This window comes from Anomaloglossus baeobatrachus, chromosome 5, assembly GCF_048569485.1.
Source record: "Anomaloglossus baeobatrachus isolate aAnoBae1 chromosome 5, aAnoBae1.hap1, whole genome shotgun sequence".
In the NCBI taxonomy this organism is placed as follows: domain Eukaryota; kingdom Metazoa; phylum Chordata; class Amphibia; order Anura; family Aromobatidae; genus Anomaloglossus; species Anomaloglossus baeobatrachus.
In genome coordinates, this window is record NC_134357.1 from 188,566,573 (window position 1) to 188,591,283 (window position 24,711).

General features: G+C 50.5%; 1 protein-coding gene across 3 annotated transcripts in view; it reads right to left on the bottom strand.

The window, feature by feature from the left end:
• Positions 1–24,711, bottom strand: part of BMS1 (BMS1 ribosome biogenesis factor) — an 81,638-nt gene that overhangs the window by 25,499 nt on the left and 31,428 nt on the right. For all 3 annotated transcript variants that reach the window (XM_075349042.1, XM_075349041.1, XM_075349040.1), the window contains 4 exons: positions 22,374–22,495; positions 22,044–22,240; positions 14,916–15,055; positions 310–881 (listed from right to left, as the gene is read on the bottom strand). In XM_075349042.1, coding sequence (XP_075205157.1) covers positions 310–881; positions 14,916–15,055; positions 22,044–22,240; positions 22,374–22,495 — 1,031 coding nt within the window. The remainder of the gene's footprint in view (positions 1–309; positions 882–14,915; positions 15,056–22,043; positions 22,241–22,373; positions 22,496–24,711) is intronic.

Here is a 24,711-nt window from a genome sequence, read left to right on the forward strand (position 1 = left end):
CATTGGTGATCACTAAGGGGCTAAATGAAGGTCACCTGCAGCTGGAAAACAGAACAACTTTATACCCAAGACAAGATTTCATGAAAATGGATGAAATGTTTATGCTTGTAATTATGCAGCCAACATTCCAGTTTTCTATTGAGAGGTTTTGCCGGCATGTGGCTGCCCCATCACTTCAGATGAGCAATCTTCTCAGGTTTTGACACAGAAACATTAAAGTGAACACTACCCCAACTGCATGTTTAACAAAGAAATATTCTCCTCTGTATGGCCACCTTAAAGATATTCAGGGGTCCTTTGGTAACTCACCGGCTGTGTCTTCAGAGCCATCATTGTCTTCCATGTCATCATCATCTTTTAGTAAGTCTTCTTCATCACCACTGTCCTCTTCAGACGAGACTTCTGATTCTTCATCCATATTTTCCACTTCTTCAGAATCTGATGACACACCATCTTCTCCACTGCAGTTGCCACTATCCAGTGCTGCCGCTGACTTTCTACCGTTGCCCCCTTTCTGTGGCAGGTTTTGCAGTACCTTTATCTTATCACTGTCCTCATCTTCCTCTTCATTCTCACTGTGCTCCAGGTCATCATCGCTGTCAGCAAAAGCTGGCATCTCCAAAGTGTTCGGTGTGTGCCTCTCCTGTACTTTACTTTTTTTGTGGGGACTAGGTTGATCTTCATCACAATCACTTTTTTCCCCAAACAAATCAGCTTCCTCTTCATTGTCATCGTCATCATCCTCTTCTTCCTCCTCCTCATTATCATCATCATTTTCAATTTCCTCAAATTCCTCATGTTGGTCTCCTTTAAAAACTGCTTTACGACGCACCCGACCAGTTTCAGCATCTATGACTTTTTCCTCTGTAGGCATTTCAAACCTAATAAACAGTACAAGAGGACACCATGAAGACCACATCTCAACAATTTCCAACCAAAAAAATCAGTTAATACTCCCTTGCATTGTTCAATGTCGCCACCAAAAACCCAGCCACCATTTTCACTAGCATCACATGGATATAGACATGAAGTATGTCTCATCTAGCAGCCAGATACACACCCCAAGACACTACAGAGCACATAATGCACACACCTCTCAGATAAATCACAGAAGTGACACGGCCACGTGTGAATGCCACCGTGCAGTCTAGGTCAGGAAAGAGACTAATGCCGGCATCACAAGAAATGTTTTTAGTTAAACTGTTTATTCCAACACAGCAGATGCCAATGGTAGGGAATAAGGTAGGGAATAAGGCCACTTTCCTGCTTCCTTTTGAGCAGTTATAAGATTAATGGTAATATTCTTGGTGGTATAAATGTCAAATGATTGGCACCACATTCCCTTGTGATCTATGGCAGTGAAAGTCTGCATTCCTGGTGGTCTGTGGTAGCGGTGATGCACAACCACAAAGCTGCTGAAAGCAAATGTTGCTCCTGGCTCTGATTCACATTTGCGGTGTATAGGACAATCACAGTGATCAGTACTATAGCAGCGATACCAGACTTCTGTAGTATTTTTTTATTTAAAGGGAATCTGGTACCAGGTTTTTGCCACCTAACCTGAGAGCAGCATAATATAGAGACAGAGACCCTGATTCACTTACTGGGCGGCTTAGTGTAGTTTTGATAAAAATCACTGATAAATCAGCAATAAATCATCATTAGAGGACTACTTGGAGTGCTGTCTGGTAGTCCAGCATATTCATGAGCTCTGTATGGCTAAGTTCACACACTGCGTTTTTTTGACGCTGCGTTTTTGACTGCTAAAAACGCACAAAAACGCACCTGCGCCGAAAAATGCGTAAAAAAACCGCATGCGTTTTTACTGCGATTTGGTGAGTTTTTGGCTGCGGTTTACTGCGTTTTTCCAATGCATTGCACGGGGGGGGGGAAACGCAGAAAAACGCAGGAAAGAATTGACATGTCCATTTTTTTTTTCAAGCTCAAAAACGCAGCTTAAAAAAAAAAAGTTGTGTGCAGACAGCAAAATTGAAAACTCAGACTTTGCTGGGGAAGCAAAGTCATACAGTTTTGAAGCCAAAAACGCACCCGAAAAACGTGCAAAAACGCCGCGAAAAACGCACTGTGCGCACACAGCCTATAGCTGCTAGATCTCCAGCAGAGAAAACATTGATCAGAATGACAGCAAACATCTCAGGAAGTAACAACGCTGGAATCAGGGTCTCTGCCCTAAAATTATGCTGCTCTCAGATGGGGGGGGGAGCAAAAACCTGGTCACAGATTCCTTTTAAGTGGTGAAAAAAACAATCTGAAATTTTATAAAAAACAAAAAAAGAGAATTTTGTTTACTTACCGTAAATTCTTTTTCTTATAGTTCCGACATGGGAGACCCAAACCATGGGTGTATAGCTACTGCCTCCGGAGGACACACAAAGTACTACACTAAAAGTGTAGCTCCTCCCTCCGAGCATATACACTCCCCGGATGACAAATCCAACCCAGTTTAGTGCCAAAGCTGAAGGAGGACATCCACCCATAAGTAGAGATAGAGTAAAACCCGGAACAACCGGAACTTCTGTCTACAACAACAGCCGGTGAAAAACACACGGAACAAGAAAGCTGCCAACAGGCAACAGGGAGGGTGCTGGGTCTCCCATGTCGGAACTATAAGAAAAAGAATTTACGGTAAACAAAGAAGGGAATTTTGTTTACTTACCGTAAATTCCTTTTCTTCTAGCTCCAATTGGGAGACCCAGACAATTGGGTGTATAGCTATGCCTCCGGAGGCCACACAAAGCATTACACTAAAAAAGTGTAAAGCCCCTCCCCTTCAGGCTATACACCCCCCGTGCTGCTACGGGCTCATCAGTTTTGGTGCAAAAGCCAGAAGGAGGAAAAAATTATAAACTGGTTTAAAGTAAATTCAATCCGAAGGAATATCGAAAAACTGAAACCATTCAACATGAACAACATGTGTATACAAAAAACAGGGGCGGGTGCTGGGTCTCCCAATTGGAGCTAGAAGAAAAGGAATTTACGGTAAGTAAACAAAATTCCCTTCTTCTTTGTCGCTCCTAATTGGGAGACCCAGACAATTGGGACGTCCAAAAGCAGTCCCTGGGTGGGTAAATAATACAAAATAAACCACATCCAAAAATAAGCTATCGAGGTAAGATTCAGTAGAAACCACCTGAGACAAACCTCTAAAACATAAGTCTTTATTGATATTAAATATTAAAATGAGACACCATGTGTCCGACAAACATAAAGGACAAAAGACAATGTGCTCGTGAAGGGCCAGATAGAGGTAGGTAGAAAAAAAGCGTGCAGGAATATACTGATAATGGATAGCTAGATGATTTCTAGGCAATCTAGGAGGGACTAGTTAGATCCTTCACTTATCCTTCCTACCTGCGGAGAGTGTTATAATGTACAGAACACCCCCCGCTCCGGGTGGCTATCCCTGGCTGTCCCTGCTCTTCCCTGGCCTATGCCCACCACTAACCAGGTGAATTGTGTGCAAAACAGAAACAAACAGAAACAATTAGATTTGTTGGTTCCTGAGCTGGACTGAATCCAATGTTCCAGTCAAATACTGTATCAGCAGCAGTTAGGATCAAGCCCCTGGGTCCACCAAGCAGGCCGGTACCCTGGGCTTCTCCCGACGCGTTTCCCCCCCTCCTAACTAAGTGGTCGGGGGTTCATCAGGGGTAAATTGCCAACAACACTTGGAAAAACTCCCAAGATAGTAATGTAGCAGCAGCAGAATATGCTTGCCTAATATGTCTTACTGAGGTCTCCAAAAAGCATATGTGGCTTCCTTATTTCCTCAAAGAATGATGTCTCAGCATCAATAGTGCTATTTATGATACATAGATGCAGTATATTACACCTTATTAGATCATATAGGTAACCAAGTTCCCCAGGAACTCTCAATAAATCAAAACAGCCTCTTAGCTCCTATATTTGTGTTGATAAGCCTTTTATTGATACAAGATACACAGCTTGAATCGGGGGGTTAGTCGGCCCTCTCCTGTATTATACAAGTTGCTGTTCTGTGATCCAAGTAGCAGTCCTGCAATGTACTGATTCCTACATGGAAACGCTGGGTCTCTGCTTTAAAATGTACAGGGCCATGTGTGCACCAGAGGTATAGCACACAACACACTCAATCTGCAAGGACAAATGTCCCGAGCACTGTTTGCACTCTAATCACGCAGAGAGTGGAGTGGAGGAACGGCTGCCAGGGCTAGAGGTGGTACATCCTGAGGTATCTCCGCATGCTGTTTTTTTTTTTCTACCTACCTCTATCTGGCCCTTCACGAGCACATTGTCTTTTGTCCTTTATGTTTGTCGGACACATGGTGTCTCATTTTAATATTTAATATCAATAAAGACTTATGTTTTAGAGGTTTGTCTCAGGTGGTTTCTACTGGGTAAATAATACCTCATAATAGAGCCGTAACGGCTCCGTCCTACAGGTGGGCAACTGCCGCCTGAAGGACTTGCCTACCTAGGCTGGCATCTGCCGAAGCATAGGTATGCACCTGATAGTGTTTTGTGAAAGTGTGCAGGCTCGACCAGGTAGCTGCCTGACACACCTGCTGAGCCGTAGCCTGGTGTCGCAAGGCCCAGGACGCTCCCACGGCCCTGGTAGAATGGGCCTTCAGTCCTGAGGGAACCGGAAGCCCCGAGGAACGGTAAGCTTCGAGAATTGGTTCCTTGATCCACCGAGCTAGGGTTGATTTGGAAGCTTGTGTCCCTTTACGCTGGCCAGCGACAAGGACAAAGAGTGCATCCGAGCGGCGCAGGGGCGCCGTACGAGAAATGTAGAGTCTGAGTGCTCTCACCAGATCTAACAAGTGCAAATCCTTTTCACATTGGTGAACTGGATGAGGACAAAACGAGGGTAAGGAGATGTCCTGATTGAGATGAAAAGGGGATACCACCTTAGGGAGGAATTCCGGAACCGGACGCAGAACCACCTTGTCCTGGTGAAACACCAGGAAAGGAGCTTTGCATGATAACGCTGCCAACTCAGACACTCTCCGAAGTGAGGTGACTGCTACTAGAAAAACCACTTTCTGCGAAAGGCGTGCGAGCGAAATATCCCTCATTGGCTCGAACGGTGGTTTCTGAAGGACCATCAGCACCCTGTTCAGATCCCAGGGTTCTAACGGACGCTTGTAAGGAGGGACGATGTGACAAACCCCCTGCAGGAACGTGCGTACCTGTGGGAGCCTGGCCAGGCGCTTCTGAAAAAACACAGAGAGCGCAGAGACTTGTCCCTTAAGGGAGCCTAGCGACAAACCCTTTTCCAATCCGGATTGAAGAAAGGACAGAAAAGTGGGCAAGGCAAAAGGCCAGGGAGAAAACGCCTTAGCAGAGCACCACGACAGGAATATTTTCCACGTCCTGTGGTAGATCTTGGCGGACGTTGGTTTCCTAGCCTGTCTCATAGTGGCAATGACCTCTTGAGATAATCCTGAAGACGCTAGGATCCAGGACTCAATGGCCACACAGTCAGGTTGAGGGCCGCAGAATTCAGATGGAAAAACGGCCCTTGAGACAGCAAATCTGGTCGATCTGGCAGTGCCCACGGGTGGCCGACCATGAGATGCCACAGATCTGGGTACCACGACCTCCTCGGCCAGTCTGGAGCGACGAGGATGGCGCGGCGGCAGTCGGCCCTGATCTTGCGTAACACTCTGGGCAACAGTGCCCGAGGAGGAAACACATAAGGAAGCTGAAACTGCGACCAATCGTCTTTCCCCCCACAGCAGAATCCGCCGGACTTCCTGGAAGGCTTGCCGACTGCGTGTCCCACCTTGGTGGTTGATGTAAGCCACCGCTGTGGAGTTGTCCGACTGAATTCGGATCTGCTTGCCTTCCAGCCACTGCTGGAACGCTTTTAGGGCAAGATACACTGCCCTGATCTCCAATACATTGATCTGAAGTGAGGACTCTTGCTGAGTCCACGTACCCTGAGCCCTGTGGTGGAGAAAAACTGCTCCCCACCCTGACAGGCTCGCGTCCGTCGTAACCACCTCCCAGTCCCCTTGAAGGAGACGAAGGCGAAACTGCGCGAAAGGTACTGCTTCCATTGCTGCCACCATCTTCCCCAGGAAGTGCATGAGGCGCCTCAAGGGGTGTGACCGACCTTGAAGGAGAGATTGTACCCCTGTCTGTAGCGGACGCTGTTTGTCCAGCGGAAGCTTCACTATCGCTGGACGAGTATGAAACTCCATGCCAAGATATGTCAGCGATTGGACCGGTGTCAGATTTGACTTTGGAAAATTGATGATCCACCCGAAACTCTGGAGAATCTCCAGAGTGACGTTGAGGCTGTGTTGGCATGCCTCTTGAGAGGGTGCCTTGACCAGCAGATCGTCTAAGTAGGGTATCACAGAGTGACCCTGAGAGTGGAGGAGGGATTCCATCCACAACCGCCTGGTCCTTACGTGTTTGTTGAGCAGTTTTAGGTCCAAACCAGGACGGAAGGACCCGTCCTTCTTTGGAACCACAAACAGGTTGGAGTAGAAACCGTGACGCTGTTGCTGAAGAGGAACCGGGACCACCACTCCTACTGCCTTCAGAATGTCCACCGCCTGCAGCAGAGCATCGGCTCGCTCGGGAGGCGGAGATGTGCTGAAGAATCGAGTCGGAGGACGAGAGCTGAACTCTATCCTGTAACCGTGAGACAAAATGTCTTTCACCCAACGGTCTTTTACTTGTGGTAGCCAGGTGTCGCAAAAGCGGGAGAGCCTGCCACCGACCGAGGATGCGGTGTGAGGAGGCCGTAAGTCATGAGGAAGCCGCCTTGGTAGCGGCACCTCCGGCGGTCTTTTTAGGGCGTGATTTAGACCGCCACGCGTCGGAGTTTCTCTGATCCTTCTGCGGCCTTTTGGACGAGGAGAATTGGGACCTGCCCGCACCCCGAAAGGACCGAAACCTCGACTGTCCCCTCCTCTGTTGGGGTGTTTTTGGTTTGGCCTGGGGTAAGGATGTTTCCTTTCCCTTGGATTGTTTGATGATTTCATCCAATCTCTCACCAAACAAGCGGTCGCCAGAAAATGGCAAACCAGTTAAGCACTTTTTGGAAGCCGAATCTGCCTTCCATTCCCGTAGCCACAAGGCCCTGCGTATTGCCACCGAATTGTCGGCTGCAACCGCCGTACGGCTCGCAGAGTCCAGGACAGCATTAATAGCGTAGGACGCAAATGCCGACGTTTGAGAGGTTATGGACGCCACCTGCGGCGCAGACGTACGTGTGAGTGCGTCAATTTGCGCCTGACCAGCTGAGATAGCTTGGAGTGCCCATACGGCTGCGAATGCTGGAGCAAAAGACGCGCCGATAGCTTCATAGATGGATTTCAACCAGAGCTCCATCTGTCTGTCAGTGGCATCCTTGAGTGAAGCTCCATCTTCCACTGCAACTATGGATCTAGCCGCCAGTCTGGAGATTGGAGGATCCACCTTGGGACACTGAGTCCAGCCCTTGACCACGTCAGGGGGGAAAGGGTAACGTGTATCCTTAAGGCGCTTGGAAAAACGCTTATCTGGACAATCTCGGTGTTTCTGGACTGCCTCTCTGAAGTCAGAGTGGTCCAGAAACATACTCTTTGTACGCTTGGGAAACCTGAAACGGAATTTCTCCTGCTGAGAAGCTGACTCCTCCACTGGAGGAGCTGAGGGAGAAATATCCAACATTTCATTGATGGACGCAATAAGATCATTCACTATGGCGTCCCCATCAGGAGTATCAAGGTTGAGAGCGGCTTCAGGGTCAGAATCCTGATCAGCTACCTCCGCTTCATCATACAGAGAGTCCTCTCGCTGAGATCCTGAACATTGTGATGATGTCGAGGGGATTTGATAGCGAGCTTTCTTAGTCGGTCTGGGGTTGCGGTCCGCTGACCTCCTTCGCACAAAGCAAGAAAACTGATGAGCCCGTAGCAGCACGGGGGGTGTATAGCCTGAAGGGGAGGGGCTTTACACTTTTAGTGTAATGCTTTGTGTGGCCTCCGGAGGCATAGCTATACACCCAATTGTCTGGGTCTCCCAATTAGGAGCGACAAAGAAATTCTTTTTCTCTTTATCGTTCCTTATGGGAGACCCAAACCATGGGACGTCTCAAAGCAGTCCATGGGTGGGAAATAAACAGAAACCGAGAAGTAGGCGAAACCTAACTTCACAAATGGGCGACAGCCGTCCGAAGGATGCGTCTGCCCAAGCTCGCATCTGCCGAAGCATGAGCATGCACTTGGTAGTGCTTCGAAAGAGAGTGCAGACTAGACCAAGTGGCAGCCTGACAGACCTGCTGAGCCGTAGCCCAAGAGGCACCGACGGCTCTGGTCGAGTGCGCCTTAATCCCCGGCGGGGGAGGCATCTGAGAACATTGGTAGGCATCGGATATGGCCGACCTATTCAATGAGCTAGGGTCGGTTTAGAAGCCGAGAGACCCTTGCGCTGACGTGTGGTCAGCACACAAAGAGAGGTGCACCGCCTAAGAAACAGCGGTGCGTGACACATAGATCCGGAGCGTCCGCACCAAATCTAAAGCATGCAACGCTTTCTCAAAGCGATGCATAGGGGCCGAACAAAGGGAAGACAATGAAATGTCCTGGTTAAGGTGGAAAGGAGACACCACCTTAGGGAGAAGGCCCGGAGTTGGACGGAGAACCACCTTGTCTTGGTGAAAAAAACCAAAAAGGGTGACTCCGAAGAGAGCACAGTCAAATAAGAGACTCTCCTGAGAGAAATTATGGCCACCAGAAAGACCACTTTCTGTGAAAGACTAAACAACGAAACCTCCCTAAGAGGCTCAAAGGGGGGTTTCTGTAAGGCCATGAGGACCAGAGTAAGGTCTCAGGGATCCAGAGACCGCCGGTAAGGCGGAATGATGTGAGATGCGCCCTGCATGAAGGTGCGCACCTGGGCCAGTCGGGCGATATGCCGCTGGAACAATGCTGACAGAGCCGAGACCTGTCCCTTGAGGGAATGAGGGACAGACCTAGCTGCAGGCCGGACTGTAGAAAGGACAGGATGGTCGGCAAGGAAAAAACGGCCAAGGAGCATGGCCGGAAGAACGACACCAGGACAGGAAAATTCTCCAAGTCCTGAGGTAAATCCTGGCCGAGGAAGACTTCCGAGCCTGAGTCATAGTGAAGATGACCTCGGAAGGAATGCCTGAAGCCGTAAGGATTCAGGGCTCAAGAGCCACGCCGTCAATCTGAGAGCCGCAGAATTGTTGTGGAAAACGGACCCTCTGAGAGAACGTCTGGCCGGTCCGGGAGATGCCACAGCACCTCTACGAACAGATGGAGCAGGTCTGGGAACCAAGCTCGCCTGGGCCTGGGGCGATGAGTACGACCCGACGGCCCTCCATCTTGATCTTGCGCAGGACTCTGGGCAAGAGAGCTAGAGGGGGAAACACGTAGGCCAGACGGAACTGGGACCAATCTGGAACCAGCGCGTCCGCTGCCAAGGCCTGAGGATCGTGGGAGCGAGCCACGTAAACCGGGACCTTGTTGTTGTGCCGGGATGCCATTAGATCCACTTCCGGAGTGCCCTGCCTGCTAAATTGACCGGAACACTGCCGGATGCAGGGCTCACCCGCCGCTGTCCACGGTTTGACGGCTGAGATAATCTGCCTCCCAGTTTTCTGCGCCTGGGATGTGGACTGCGGATATGGTGGACTTGGAGTCCTCCGTCCACTGAAGGATATGTTGAACTTCCAACATTGCTAGGCGGCTGCGAGTCCAAGGACTACAGCCCTGATTTCTAGCACATTGATCGAGAGGGCTGATTCGGACGGAGTCCGAGTGCCCTGTGCTCGGTGGTGGAGAAACTGCTCCCCAGCCGTATAGACTGGCATCCGTGGTGAGAATCCCCAGGACGGGGCCAGAAAGGAGCGTCCCTGGTACAGAGAGAGGGGCTGAAGCCACCACTTAAAGAGAGCTCCTGGTCTGTGGCGACAGAGCCACCAGTCTGTGCAAGGAAGAATTCCCTTGCCCCAACAGCGGAAAATGTCCAGCTGCAGGGGACGCAGATGGAACTGGCAAGGGGAACCGCTTCTATTGACGCCACCATCTGACCCAGCACCTGCATGAGGTGCCTGATGGAATGACGGCGGAGCCTCAGCAGAGAGCGGACCGCCAGATGAAGAGACTGCTGTTTGACTAAGGGCAGCTTCACAAGTGCCAGCAGAGTCTCGAATTGCATCCCCAGGTACGTAAGTTCCTGGGTCGGGGTCAGAGTGGACTTGCAAGCGTGGCGAGAGTGAGCGAGACACTCCGCTGAGAGTGAGCGAGACACTCCGCTGAGAGTGAGCGAGACACTCCGCTGAGAGTGAGCGAGACACTCCGCTGAGAGTGAGCGAGACACTCCGCTGAGAGTGAGCGAGACACTCCGCTGAGAGTGAGCGAGACACTCCGCTGAGAGTGAGCGAGACACTCCGCTGAGAGTGAGCGAGACACTCCGCTGAGAGTGAGCGAGACACTCCGCTGAGAGTGAGCGAGACACTCCGCTGAGAGTGAGCGAGACACTCCGCTGAGAGTGAGCGAGACACTCCGCTGAGAGTGAGCGAGACACTCCGCTGAGAGTGAGCGAGACACTCCGCTGAGAGTGAGCGAGACACTCCGCTGAGAGTGAGCGAGACACTCCGCTGAGAGTGAGCGAGACACTCCGCTGAGAGTGAGCGAGACACTCCGCTGAGAGTGAGCGAGACACTCCGCTGAGAGTGAGCGAGACACTCCGCTGAGAGTGAGCGAGACACTCCGCTGAGAGTGAGCGAGACACTCCGCTGAGAGTGAGCGAGACACTCCGCTGAGAGTGAGCGAGACACTCCGCTGAGAGTGAGCGAGACACTCCGCTGAGAGTGAGCGAGACACTCCGCTGAGAGTGAGCGAGACACTCCGCTGAGAGTGAGCGAGACACTCCGCTGAGAGTGAGCGAGACACTCCGCTGAGAGTGAGCGAGACACTCCGCTGAGAGTGAGCGCTGACAGTCTGCACTGGATGAAGCCCTGACTAGAAGGGCGTCCAGGTAAGGAATCACTACCAACCCCTGGAGGAGCAGAACCGCAACTGGTGAATACACGAGGGGCCGTGGCTAACCCAAGGGGAGAGCCACGATTGGAAATGTTCCTCTCAGATTACAAAACGTAGCCAACGCTGGTGGGAAACTGCGAATGGCACATGCAGAGAGACATCTCTGATGTCGATGGATGCTAAGAAATCTCCTTGGGTCATTGACTGATCGCAGAGATTTCTGCAAAATTGCCGCACCTGAACATGCTTGTTGAGAAGCTTTGAGATCCAGGTCGGAAAGCACCGTCCTTTTCGGGGACTAGGAAGAGATTTGAGTAGAAATCTCAGAACCGTTCCCAGTCGGGAACTGGTACAATTACTCCATTGGCCTGCAAGAATGCCACGGCCTGTGAGAAGGCGGCGGCCTTGGAGCAGGGGGGAGTTGTCAGAAAAAAAATCTGTTTTGTAGCCGTGGGAGAGGGTAACCCACACCCACTGATCGAAGACGTGTCGCAACCACACGTCGCCCAAGAGGGAGAGCCTGCCACCGACCAAGTACGTTACTGGCGCGGCCAGATAATCAAGAGGAGGCTGCCCTGGTGGCAGCAGCTCCTGCCGACTTAGGACACGGCTTCATGCGCCAGTTGGTTTACGGACCTTGGCTGAGTTAGTGGACGAGGCCGAGGGCTTAGAGGACGACCAGTTAGAGGAAACGAAGGGAACGAAACCTCGACTGGTTCCTGCCCTGGAAGGTTTCCTGGGTTGTGGCATGGAAGTACTCTTCCTGCCAAAAGCTTCCTTAATAATTTCATCCAGTTGTTCACCGAATAGACTGGTCCCAGCAAAAGGGAGTCCAGCAAGGAACTTCTTAAGAAGCATCTGCCTTCCACTCTCGAAGCCACAGGAACCTGCGGATAGCGAGGGAAGTAGCCGAGGCCACCGCAGTGCGGTGACAGTCTCCAGCTATAGGATGAAAAGACTGAAGCCTGGAAGTTAAGGCAACCAATTCGGGCATAAAGGCCCTGGTGAGGGAATGCATCTCCTCCCGAGAAGCAGAGATGGCTTTGAGAGCCCGCACTGCTGCAAAAGATGGGGAGAATGAGGCCCCTGCCGCCTCATATATACATTTGGCCAGAAGGACAACCTGGCGGACAGTGGGATCCTCAGAGAGAAGCCGTCAGCCACTGATACAACTGTCCGGGCTGAAAGTCTAGACCCCGGAGGGTCCACCCTTGGTGAATGAGCCCACTCCTTGACCACCATTGGTGGAAAGGGGAAACAGTCATCAGAACCACGCTCTGGGAAGCGTCTGTCAGGACAGGCTCTGGGCTTGGTCACAGTGACCTGAATGCTGGAGTGGATAAGGAACACACTCCTTGTTCTCTTAGGCAAGGTATACTGATGCTTTTCTGCCAAAGAGGGGTGCTCCCCTGATACAGGCGGATTGAGGTCCAGTACAAATATAATGGACGCAATCAAATCATTAGCATCTGCGTCACTTTCGGACAGATCAAAAGGGTACATGGAGAGCGTTCGAGCCCCCAGTAAGTCAGAAGTACGCTTAAAGCGTTTGTCAGGACAGGCCCTGGGTTTAGTCACAGTGGCCTGCTCTCTTAGGTGAGATAAACTGGTGTTTTTCTACCCGAGAGGCCTGTTCTTCTGACACTGGAGGGTTAAGGTCCAGAACGGAGTTAATGGACGCTATCAAAACGCTAACATCTGCATCACCATCGGTATCAATGGGGTACATAGACGAAGCGTCTGAGCCCACAATAAGGGCATCCTCCTCGCCTTGTGACTCGGCCCGTAGGCAGAGCCGTGGGACGAGGAAGGAGAGGAGTCCCTGCGTCTCCGTTTAGGAGGACGGGGTCTGGGATTAGGTGAAACAGACTCTGTGAGCTCTGCAGAGCGAGCTGGAGCAGCAGAGACACCCTGAGAAGGGGGCTGATGCATGCTTAGCAGCGTCCGAGACAACTGTCCAATGGAGTCTGCAAAGGACTGGGAAATAGCATTGGAAAAAGATGCTACCCAAGCCGGGGGTGCAGCCTGGGGAGACTCCAGGCTGAGGCACCACCACATTAGAACAGGCATTACAGTGTGGGTCTGCAATACGAGCTTGCATGCAGAGTATGTAGAGCCTTGGAGCCTTGCTCCTAGTGTGAGACATGCTGCTGAGGAGGAGGTTCTATAATAAAGAATTAACTCCTTCAGAATGCCCTGAAAGTGTAAGTGCACAACCAGAGGTTGTGACTTATCAGACCGCTATTATGTGTGCCCTCCGGATTCCAAGCCTGGACCCCCAGCCAGATATTCACTCCTTCTGCAGAGCAGCCAGCGCCGACCAGTGTACTAAGAACGCTGAGAAAATGGCGCCAGAGTGAGGGGGGGGGGGGCGGGGGTTAACCCAGGAGCGGGAATCGGAGGGCTAAGGAGATGTACAGGGGAGGGAATCATCTCCTCAGAGAGGAGTGTCCTCCCCTGTGCAGAGCGGCCGGTGGGCGGCGCTGCAGTGTCCCCCTGCATGACTGACATGCAGGGGAACGAAACGAAACTAGGCCGCGGCTGAAGCCGGGGCCTAGAGTTATGCATGCGGCCGACAATCAGGCATCATCGGCGCGGTTCTCAGTAAAAACCGTGGAACCGGCCGGAAACACAGTAAAAAGCAGCATTATTAAAGTAAATCACTGTCCCCCCCAATAAAAGTGCCCCACATTGCAGAAGGACCCTCTGAATAACGTCTCTATACTTAGCTTTGAGACGCAGGGCCCAGTCCCTGAGTGGGGTGGGGGTTCAGTGCTCCGTCCAGCAGGGTCCTGCAAAAGGGCTGCGGATGGAGGCCGGTCTCCTGCAAGGCAGTGAGAACCGTGTTGGCTCTAACTTCAAGCCAGAGCCCCTAAGGGATGGTGAAGGAGCGCGGCATGAAGGGCTCCTGCCCTGAAGTCAACCTTAACAGCACCGCCGCCAGGGGGGTGAGAAGGGACATGCCGGGAGTCCAGTGGACCCGCTTTTCTTCCAAATCTTTAGAAAAAATGAAAAATCAAAACAGGATGCATGTGTGTGTGTGACCTCCTGAACACAAAGCATGAAACTGGGTTGGATTTGTCATCCGGGGAGTGTATATGCTCGGAGGGAGGAGCTACACTTTTAGTGTAGTACTTTGTGTGTCCTCCGGAGGCAGTAGCTATACACCCATGGTTTGGGTCTCCCATAAGGAACGTTAAAGAAATATGCCATAATACATTCATTTACATTGCCATTTTCTGACACCTGTTTAAATCACATTGTTTGTGGTGACCAAAACATTGTGATTATGGCATTTAGATTTTTTTCTCTTGACCACGCTTACCAATTGGACCAACTTTATATTTTGATAGATCAGACATGCTGATACAGGTTGTATTTTATTTTCATTATTTATTGTAAATAAGAGTGGCAATTACAATTTTTATTGCATTTAAATTTTTTTTAAAGTCTTCTTAAGGGGACATAAACTTATAATGTATACTGCAATACTGCGATATTGCAGTACATAGTGTAAATGACTGTCTCCTACGGAGCTCAGCCTGTAACTTCGCTTATTCCAGGATCAAAATGGCAGCAATGGGAAAGTTCAGCTGCCACAGTAACCCATGGGTGCATTGCAGGTACGGTGGGGGTATACAATAGGCACTGACACTTGTTCCATTTATCGCCGGTGTCAGCGATAAACAGAGACATTTAAATGATTAACAGCTCAGTTACACGTCATATAGCCGCCATCTACCATGTGTGGAGAGAGCTCCTGAGACCCCTACACACAGCAACCACCATGGTCAAGAAGAGCTGCCTTCTTTATTACAGACATTAAAACATCCTACTTAGATTGTCACAAACAAGGCCTTTCCAATAGTTGACAGTTTTATAAAAGATCTTAATAAACCGTACTGCTTGCTCTCCACATCCTCCATGCCCAGTGGTTTCGAGTCCATGAATAAGGACACTGTGCTGGTGGACATCTTGGAATCTATGGTGACGTTGGTGGAAATGAGACTCTGGACCAGTTCATGTGAAGGTTTTGAAGCTCTCTAAAACAAGATAAAATGGAGTTGTTCAGATCTATCTTCAGTTACCGTGCAATGGAAATGTGCAGTCATCAGTTTATGGAAAGTGTAACATCACTACACACAAAGGCAGTGATGTGGGAACCAGCTCTCACAATAATCGAACTCCAGATTAGCAAATCTCCCATTGCTCACCTGACATTTCCTGACAAATTATTCATTGCCTCCAGCTCTAGCAGAAACCACAAACATTTGGGCAGGTCGGTATTCCTTGATTTGTTATCTTATACATGAGTAAAGGCCCTGTCACACACAGAGATAAATCTGCGGCAGATCTGTGGTTGCAGTGAAATTGTGGACAATCAGTGCCAGGTTTGTGGCTGTGTACAAATGGAACAATATGTCCATGATTTCACTGCAACCACAGATCTGCCAAAGATTTATCGCTGTGTGTGACAGGGCCTTAAGTCAAAAATGATCCCCCTCTATGGAATTTATTTTAACCAACACTCAGAAAAAAAAAGAGAATTTTGTTTACTTACCGTAAATTCTTTTTCTTATAGTTCCGTATTGGGAGACCCAGACAATTGGGTGTATAGCTTCTGCCTCCGGAGGACACACAAAGTACTACACTAAAAAGTGTAGCTCCTCCCTCTGAGCATATACACCCCCTGGATAACCAGATCTAGCCAGTTTAGTGCAAAAGCTGAAGGAGAATAGCCACCCACAAGTAAAGACAGAGCAAGAACCGGAACAACCGGAGCCTCTGTCTACGACAACAGCCGGTGATAACACGCGGAACAAGAAACTGCCAACAGGCAACAGGGAGGGTGCTGGGTCTCCCAATACGGAACTATAAGAAAAAGAATTTACGGTAAGTAAACAAAATTCTCTTTTTCTTTATCGTTCCTATGGGAGACCCAGACATTGGGACGTCTCAAAGCAGTCCATGGGTGGGAATAAACAGAAAACTGAGAAGTAGGCGGAGCCTAACTTCACAAATGGGCGACAGCCGCCTGAAGGATGCGTCTGCCCAAGCTCGCATCTGCCGAAGCATGAGCATGCACTTGGGTAGGGCTTTGAAAAGGTATGCAGACTAGTCCAAGTGGCAGCCTGACAGACCTGCTGAGCCGTAGCCTGGTGCCTGAAATCCCAAGAGGCACCGACAGCTCTGGTCGAGTGTGCCTTGATCCCCGGCGGGGGAGGCACCTGAGTACACTGGTAGGCATCGGAAATGGCCGACCTAATCCAACGAGCTAAGGTCGGCTTAGAAGCCGAGAGGCCCTTACGCCGACCTGTGGTTAGCACAAAAAGAGAGGTGCACCGCCTAAAAACAGCGGTGCGAGACACATAGATCCGGAGCGCCCGCACCAGATCCAGAGTATGCAACGCTTTTTCAAAGCGATGAACAGGAGCCGGACAAAAGGAAGGCAGGGAAATGTCCTGGTTAAGGTGGAAAGGAGAAACCACCTTAGGGAGAAAGTCCGGAGTCGGACGGAGAACCACCTTGTCTTGATGAAAAACCAAAAAAGGTGACTCCGAAGAGAGCGCAGCCAAATCAGAGACTCTCCTGAGGGAAGTTATGGCCACTAGAAAGACCACCTTCTGTGAAAGACGAGACAAAGAAACCTCCCTAAGAGGCTCAAAGGGGGGTTTCTGCAAGGCCGTGAGGACCAGATTGAGGTCCCAGGGATCCAAGGGCCGCCGGTAAGGCGGAATGATGTGAGACGCGCCCTGCATGAAGGTGCGCACTTGAGCCAGTCGGGCGATACACCGCTAGAACAACACTGACAGAGCCGAGACTTGTCCCTTGAGGGAATTGAGGGATAGTCCTAGCTGCAGACCGGACTGTAGAAAGGACAGAAGGGTCGGCAAGGAAAAAGGGCAAGGAGCATGGCCGGAAGAGCAACACCAGGACAGGAAAATTCTCCAAGTCCTGTGATAGATTTTGGCCGAGGAAGACTTCCGAGCCCGAGTCATAGTGGAGATGACTTCAGGAGGAATACCAGAAGTCGTCAAGATCCAGGACTCAAGAGCCACGCCGTCAATCTGAGAGCCGCAGAATTCTGGCGGAAAAACGGACCTTGTGAGAGAAGGTCTGGACAGTCCGGAAGATGCCACAGCACCTCTACGGACAGATGGAGCAGGTCTGGGCACCAAGCTCGCCTGGGCCAGTCCGGAGCAATGAGTATGACCCGACGGCCCTCCATTCTGATCTTGCGCAGAACTCTGGGCAAGAGAGCTAGAGGGGGAAACACGTAGGACAGACGAAACTGGGACCAATCTTGAACCAGAGCGTCCGCTGCAAAGGCCTGAGGATCGTGGGAGCGAGCCACGTAAACCGGAACCTTGTTGTTGTGCCGGGATGCCATTAGATCCACTTCCGGAGTGCCCCACTTGCGGCAGATTGACTGAAACACTGCCGGATGCAGGGACCACTCGCCACTGTCCACGGTTTGACGGCTGAGATAATCTGCTTCCCAGTTTTCCACGCCTGGGATGTGGACTGCGGATATGGTGGACTTGGAGTTCTCCGTCCACTGAAGGATGTGTTGAACCTCCAACATTGCCAGGCGGCTGCGTGTTCCGCCTTGGTAATTGATGTAGGCAACCGCTGTCCCGTTGTCTGACTGGACTCGGATGTGCTTGCCCGCCAAAAGGTGGTGAAAGGCTAGGAGAGCTAGAAGCACAGCTCTGGTTTCCAGCACATTGATCGAGAGGGCTGATTCGGACGGAGTCCAAGTGCCCTGCGCTCGGTGGTGGAGATATACCGCTCCCCAGCCGGATAGACTGGCATCCGTGGTGAGGATCACCCAGGACGGGGCCAGGAAGGAGCGTCCCTGAGACAGAGAGAGGAGCCGAAGCCACCACTGAAGGGAGCCCCTGGTCTGTGGCGACAGAGCCACTAGCCTGTGCAAGGAGGAAGTCCGCTTGTCCCAACAGCGGAGAATGTCCAGCTGCAGAGGACGCAGATGCAACTGGGCAAAGGGAACAGCCTCCATTGACGCCACCATCTGACCCAGCACCTGCATTAGGTACCTGATGGAATGACGGCGGGGCCTCAGCAGAGAGCGCACCGCCAGATGGAGGGACTGCTGTTTGACTAAGGGCAGCTTCACAAGTGCCGGCAGAGTCTCGAACTGCATCCCTAGGTAGGTGAGCCTCTGGGTCGGAGTCAGAGTGGATTTGGGCAGATTGACAAGCCACCCGAATTGGGCTAGAGTGGCGAGAGTGAGCGAGACACTCCGCTGACAGTCTGCGCTGGATGAAGCCTTGACTAGAAGGTCGTCCAGGTAAGGAATCACTGCCAACCCCTGGAGGTGCAGAACCGCAACCACTGCTGCCATGACCTTGGTGAATACTCGAGGGGCCGTGGCTAACCCGAAGGGGAGAGCCACGAATTGGAAATGTTCCCCTCCGATTGCAAAACGTAGCCAACGCTGGTGTGAAACTGCAATTGGCACCTGCAGATAGGCATCTCTGATGTCGATGGATGCCAGGAAATCTCCTTGGGTCATTGAGGCAATGACTGATCGCAGAGACTCCATGCGAAAATGCCGCACCTGAACATGCTTGTTGAGAAGCTTGAGATCCAGGACGGGCCGGAAGGAACCGTCCTTTTTGGGGACTAGGAAGAGATTTGAGTAGAAACCTCTGAACCGTTCCCGGGCGGGAACCGGTACAATTACTCCGTTGGCCTGCAAGGATGCCACGGCCTGAGAGAAGGCGGCGGCCTTGGAGCTGACAAAAAAAATCTGTTTGGCTGGCTGGAAGAGAATTCTATCCTGTAGCCGTGGGAGATGATATCCCGCACCCACTGATCGGAGACGTGTTGAAACCACACGTCGCCAAAGTGGGAGAGCCTGCCACTGACTAAGGACGTTGCTGGCGCGGCCAGATAGTCAAAAAGCTGAAGCTTGGGAAGTTAAGGCAACCATTTCGGGCATAGATTCCCTGGTGAGGGAATGCATCTCCTCTAGAGAAGCAGAGATGGCTTTGAGAGCCCACACTGCTGCAAAAGATGGGGAGAACGAGGCCCCTGCCGCCTCATATACAGATTTGGCCAGAAGGTCAACCTGGCGGTCAGTGGAATCCTTAAGAGAGGTGCCATCAGCCACTGATACAATGGTCCGGGCTGAGAGTCTAGACACCGGAGGGTCTACCTTTGGTGAATGAGCCCACTCCTTGACCACCTCAGGTGGAAAGGGAAAACGGTCATCAGAACCACGCTTTGGGAAGCGTTTGTCAGGACAGGCCCTATGCTTGGTCACAGTGGCCTGAAAACTGGAGTGGTTAAAGAACACACTCCTTGTCCTCTTAGGCAAGGTAAACTGGTGCTTTTCTGCCAGAGAGGGTTGCTCCTCTGATACTGGCGGATTGAGGTCCAGTACAGAATTAATGGACGCAATCAAATCACTAACATCTGAGTCACTTTCGGACAGATCAATGGGGCACATGGAGGTAGCCTCCGAGCCCCCAGTAAAGGCATCCTCCTCGTCCTGCGAGTCAGCTCTTGAATCAGAGCCGTGGGACGAGGAAGGAGAGGGGACCCTGCATCTCCTTTTAGGAGGACGGGGTCTGGGACCAGAGGAAGAATCCTCTGTGAGCTCCGCTGAGAGAGCCCTAGCAGCAGAGGCGCCCTGTGAAGGGGGCTGATGCATGTTCAGCAAAGTCCGGGACAGCTGTCCCATGGAGTCGGCAAAAGACTGGGAGATTGACCTAGAGAAGGATTCTACCCAAACCGGGGGTTCAGCCACCGGAGCCGGAGCAGCCGGAGGGACCACTGTGGGTGCGATTCCAGGCTGAGGCATTGTCAGGTTAGAGCAGGCATCACAATGTGGATATGTGCTCGGTTCAGGCAGCACGAGCTTACATGCGGTGCATACTGAGTACAGCCTTGCTCCTCGTGTGAGACATGCTGCTGAAGTGGGGGCTCTGAGCCAGAATGACCCCCAGAGAGTATATAAGAAGGTCCACAACCGGAGGTTGTGGTTTACCAGACCGTTTGTGTGCCCTCCAGATCCCACAGCCCGGCCCCCCAAGCAGCTTAGCAGGGATGCTGCAGCCAGCGCTGATCCAGAGAAAAACGCTGATAAAATGGCGCCGGAGCGAGGAGAGGGGGCGGGACCTGCTCTGAGAGCGGGATCTGGAGGGCCAAGGAGACTTACAGGGGAGGGGACATGTACTCAGAGAGGAGTGTCCCTCCCCTGAGCCGAACGGCCGCTGGGCGGAGCCGCACTGTCCCTCTGCATGATTGACATGCGAGGGCAGTGAAATCGAAAGTAGGCCTCCGGCGAAGCCGGAGCCTAAATTTAAGCGATGTGGCCGGCGCGCAGGCACCATCAGCGCGGTTCTCAGGCGACAACCAGAGAACCGGCCGGAAATGTCAGAAAAGTTACACAGCACACTCTCCCGCCATAATAAAGTACCGGGACCCCCCGAATATAAACGTCTCAGGTACTTAGCTTGCTGAGACGCAGGGTTCCAAGTCCCTGGGGATGAGTGCTCCGTCCAGCAGGATCCTGAAGGGCTCCGGATGGAGACCGGTCTCCTGCAAAGCAAGGAGAACCGTGCTGACTCCCACTTCAAGCCAGAGCCCGAGGGATGGTGAAGGAGCGCGGCATGTAAGGCTCCAGCCTTGGAATCAACCTTAACAACACCGCCGACACAGTGGGGTGAGAAGGGACATGCCGGGAGTCCAGGCTTGGACCCGCTTTTCTTCAAAAACTTTCCAAAAATGAAAAATCAGATGAGAATGCATGTGTGGATGTATGCCTCCTGAACACAAAGCAATGAACTGGCTAGATCTGGTTATCCAGGGGGTGTATATGCTCAGAGGGAGGAGCTACACTTTTTAGTGTAGTACTTTGTGTGTCCTCCGGAGGCAGAAGCTATACACCCAATATCTGGGTCTCCCATAGGAACGATAAAGAAAACAAATTCATCGTTTGTTTAGACTCAAAAGGTTTTACCCAGTATTCTGATGAAAAAAAGCTTTGAAAAGTTGCATAATTTTGGCTTAAATCAAAACTGCGCTAAAATATTGCAACGTTTGGCGTTCTCACGTCATATGTCCAGCTTTGACAAAGTAGACACGGCTGAGTCAGGGGTGTGGCAGCTATTGCTTGTCAAATTCATGACCAGCAGCAGTGTTAACTATGCCACACATCTTACTCCAGCAAGGACTAGAACAGGATTTATGGCAAGTCACACACTGAACTGAAGCCCACTGGCCCAATGCTCCCCATTCATGGAGAGGTATACAACCCTTCATGAATCAAGAGTGTCTGACTCCAGCATACCTCATCTTGTTGAATCGGGCCCATAAATCTTACTGCGTTTCAATATGCTTTGTCCGTCATCAAGCTTTCATATTCGCTCATAAAAAATAATATTTCATGCTGAATTGTTAGCACCTCAGTCTTCATGAAACGTGAATCTTTGTCCTCATAAAGACTTGTTCCAGAGGACATAATCCACTTTCACTGGTCTATCCCACAGAGTCAGATCATATAACACTCAATGCTGTCAGTCGTGGACGGGCATCTGGCTCCCTCCTTCATGGCTGAAGTTCTCAGTCCATTCATATACACCTCTTCACAATTTCTCCATACTGAGTACAAAGCCTTCGATAAGTATCAGCACCAGACACTTTCAGACCACAAAGAACAGATGACTGTACTCCGCTCTTCTTTCCTGCAAACCACCAGTGGGGCGGCCATGGTGTCTCACACTGCGGTCACACTGACAGAAGATGTGCAAACGAGCAGTGACTGGGAGAGGGGGACACAGCGGCCTCATACAGAAAGCGTGGATAAGACAGTGTAGCCAACAGGTGTTTTACTATATCTGGAGTGTGGATCATTTTTGACTCACCCGTGTACATTGCATGCATTCACAGACACATTTTTATTTACACTGGACAACAGTTCTCTGTACAATAGTTCTCTGCAGCCGATTTACCCATAGCATAGACACTTCTGCCCCCACAAGCTTTGGCTATATGGCTTACCTGCTGTTGCTGCTGAACATAGTTTGGTCCCATGTCAATGTAAACGGCATCTTTATCATATACAACACCTCCCACCCCCGAGAGTGGGGCATAAATGGTCTTCTCCCTCTCATTCAGAGAGCGCTTTTTCAGCTGGTCTGGGAGAGGACATGGGTCGGGTAGAAAGCTGACCTCAGAGAGGGCAAAATCTCCAACACCTACAAAGAGACAGCTCAATAAAACATATGGGTCTTACCTTATCAAAAGCGGAAAAGTAATAAAGAGTGATAGCAAAAGGCAAAAATGACGAAGACCTAATTAGTAACAGAAGGTAAGCAATGGAGGGATAACCTGGTACGTGAACTTGGTTCTTATTCTTCAGATAAGCCCCCCGCAGGTAACCATACAAGGACACTTTACGGTCTGTCTTTGGGTTCAGTCGAATGTCCTCTGGATTAGTCAGATCTTCCATCCTATGGGAAGAAATACATTTTTCTTTATACTGTAAAATTTAGACAGCTTCCAAATTATAGCAACTTTGCATGTGATTAATAAAAATGTACGTTTACACAAAAATCCCCAAACGTGGGCTAACAGGACTATATGCAGCTTAACCCTTTCACTGGAAGGACACGATCACCGCAATGCAGTCCTCACATTTCACACCTGGCACAGGGTGAACACACCAGCACTGGGAGCTGTGGGCACACTCATGGGACTTTTAAATTTTTTTTTATTTTTTTTAGCAAAACAATATTTTGTAAGGAAGTACATGGCTGCCTCTTTATCCTCCTGACATGACAATGAGATTAGCTAGCAGGGTGATGGCATGGAGAACAGTCCTTGTATCCCCTTCAATCAATAGGCTGTACAGGAGAAGAGGGGATCTTTATTCTTGCCGTCAGACTCCCTCTAGCATGATACCTAGATCTAAGTGTCATACTGCACTAGCTGCATTTTGCTCTACAAGCTGATCCATAATTATCTGAAAGCGGAGGTCTGACTTCTGAGTCACCCAACTAAGGAAAGGACCCATCACAAAGGGAATCAGATGTTTGCATAGCTTTACAGACTTCACTGGAGAGGAGTGATCATGTGCAGCACCTATACCATTAGTCTGGGTTCACACATAGCGACAGCGACAACGACGTCGCTGTTACATCACCATTTTCTGTGACGTAACAGCGACCTTGTAAGTCGCTGTTATGATCACTGCTTAGCTGTCAAACACCGCTGCTGCGTCATCATCATAACGTCGCTACATGTGCAGAGAGCAGGGAGCCGCGCACACTGCTTAGCGCTGGCTCCTTGCTCTCCTAGCTACAGTACACATCGGGTTAATTAACCCGATGTGTACTGCAGCTACATGTGCAGAGAGCAGGAGCCGGCACTGGCAGCGAGAGCGGCGGAGGCTGGTAACGAAGGTAAATATCGGGTAACCAGGGAAAGGGCTTCCCTTGGTTACCCGATGTTTATCTTGGTCACAGCTTACCGCAGCTGCCAGATGCCGGCTCCTGCTCGCTTCATTTTGTCGCTCTCTCGCTGTCACACACAGCGATGTGTGCGGCACAGCGGGAGAGCGCCTTTGAAGAAAACGAACCAGGGCTGTGTGTAACGAGCAGCGATCTCACAGCAGGGGCCAGATCGCTGCTCAGTGTCACACACAGCGAGATCGCTAATGAGGTCACTGTTGCATCAACAAAACCATGACGTAGCAGCGATTTTGGTAGCGATCTCGCTATGTGTGAAGCACCCCTTAGTCTGATCTGATAATCAAAATGCAAAGGCCACCATTCATCAGAAAACTGGAGTCAAACAGATAAGTTGCAAAACGTTTGAACAACACAGTGTTAACCAAAAAGTTAGCGACTTTGTATTTTCATGTCAGTTTTGCATAACTCCACCAAATGTGGCCAGGGCGGGATGAGGCATGACACCCCCCGACTCCACCAAAATCCTCAATAGTGGCAGTGTATTTTAGGACAGAACACTTACTCTAGTTTCTGACTGGAGTAGCATTTCTGGCAAGGCACGTGTTACTGAAGAGACATAAGTTCATTAATGGCATGCACTTCTTAAGGAATTCAATGCATCCTACTCTAAAATGTCCTGTCATTAAGACTGGTATATACAAAAAAACAGGCTTTGTGAATCAGGCCTTAAATTTCCAAGAGAGAAAAAAAAAAGACCTCTTAAGATGTTCCAGCATTTTTACAGGAAATACAAATAACGACAATTGAGAAATGCTGACAGGTACTTTTTGAAGGCACTGTTCTCACTAAAGAACCCCCATTCTCAGAGGAATCACAGTCCTCGGCTGTGGTATAATGATGGGGTGGGACCCCAGGGTGTCAAGGTCTATGGAGAGGGGCACAATTTTGCACTGAGTGCACACCAAGAATTGCTTACACAGAGGGCAAAAAGTGAGAGGAGTTTGTCATCGGCTGTAGCTTACTGTAATGAAGTGAGCTTTGTCTTCTTGGTTGCCACCTATGCAGAGCACAGCAGCCAATCACAAACTAACCTTCACTGCTGAGCTCTGTATGAGAAACCACCAGGATAGCAGAAGATTAGCATGCAATGAAGACAGAAATTACCCATGTCCAATGCAGATTCATTACTAACAGCTGCTTTTACATTTATAACTATGGTTAGAGCTGGAGATTGGTTTAGGGCTAGGCTTATTAAA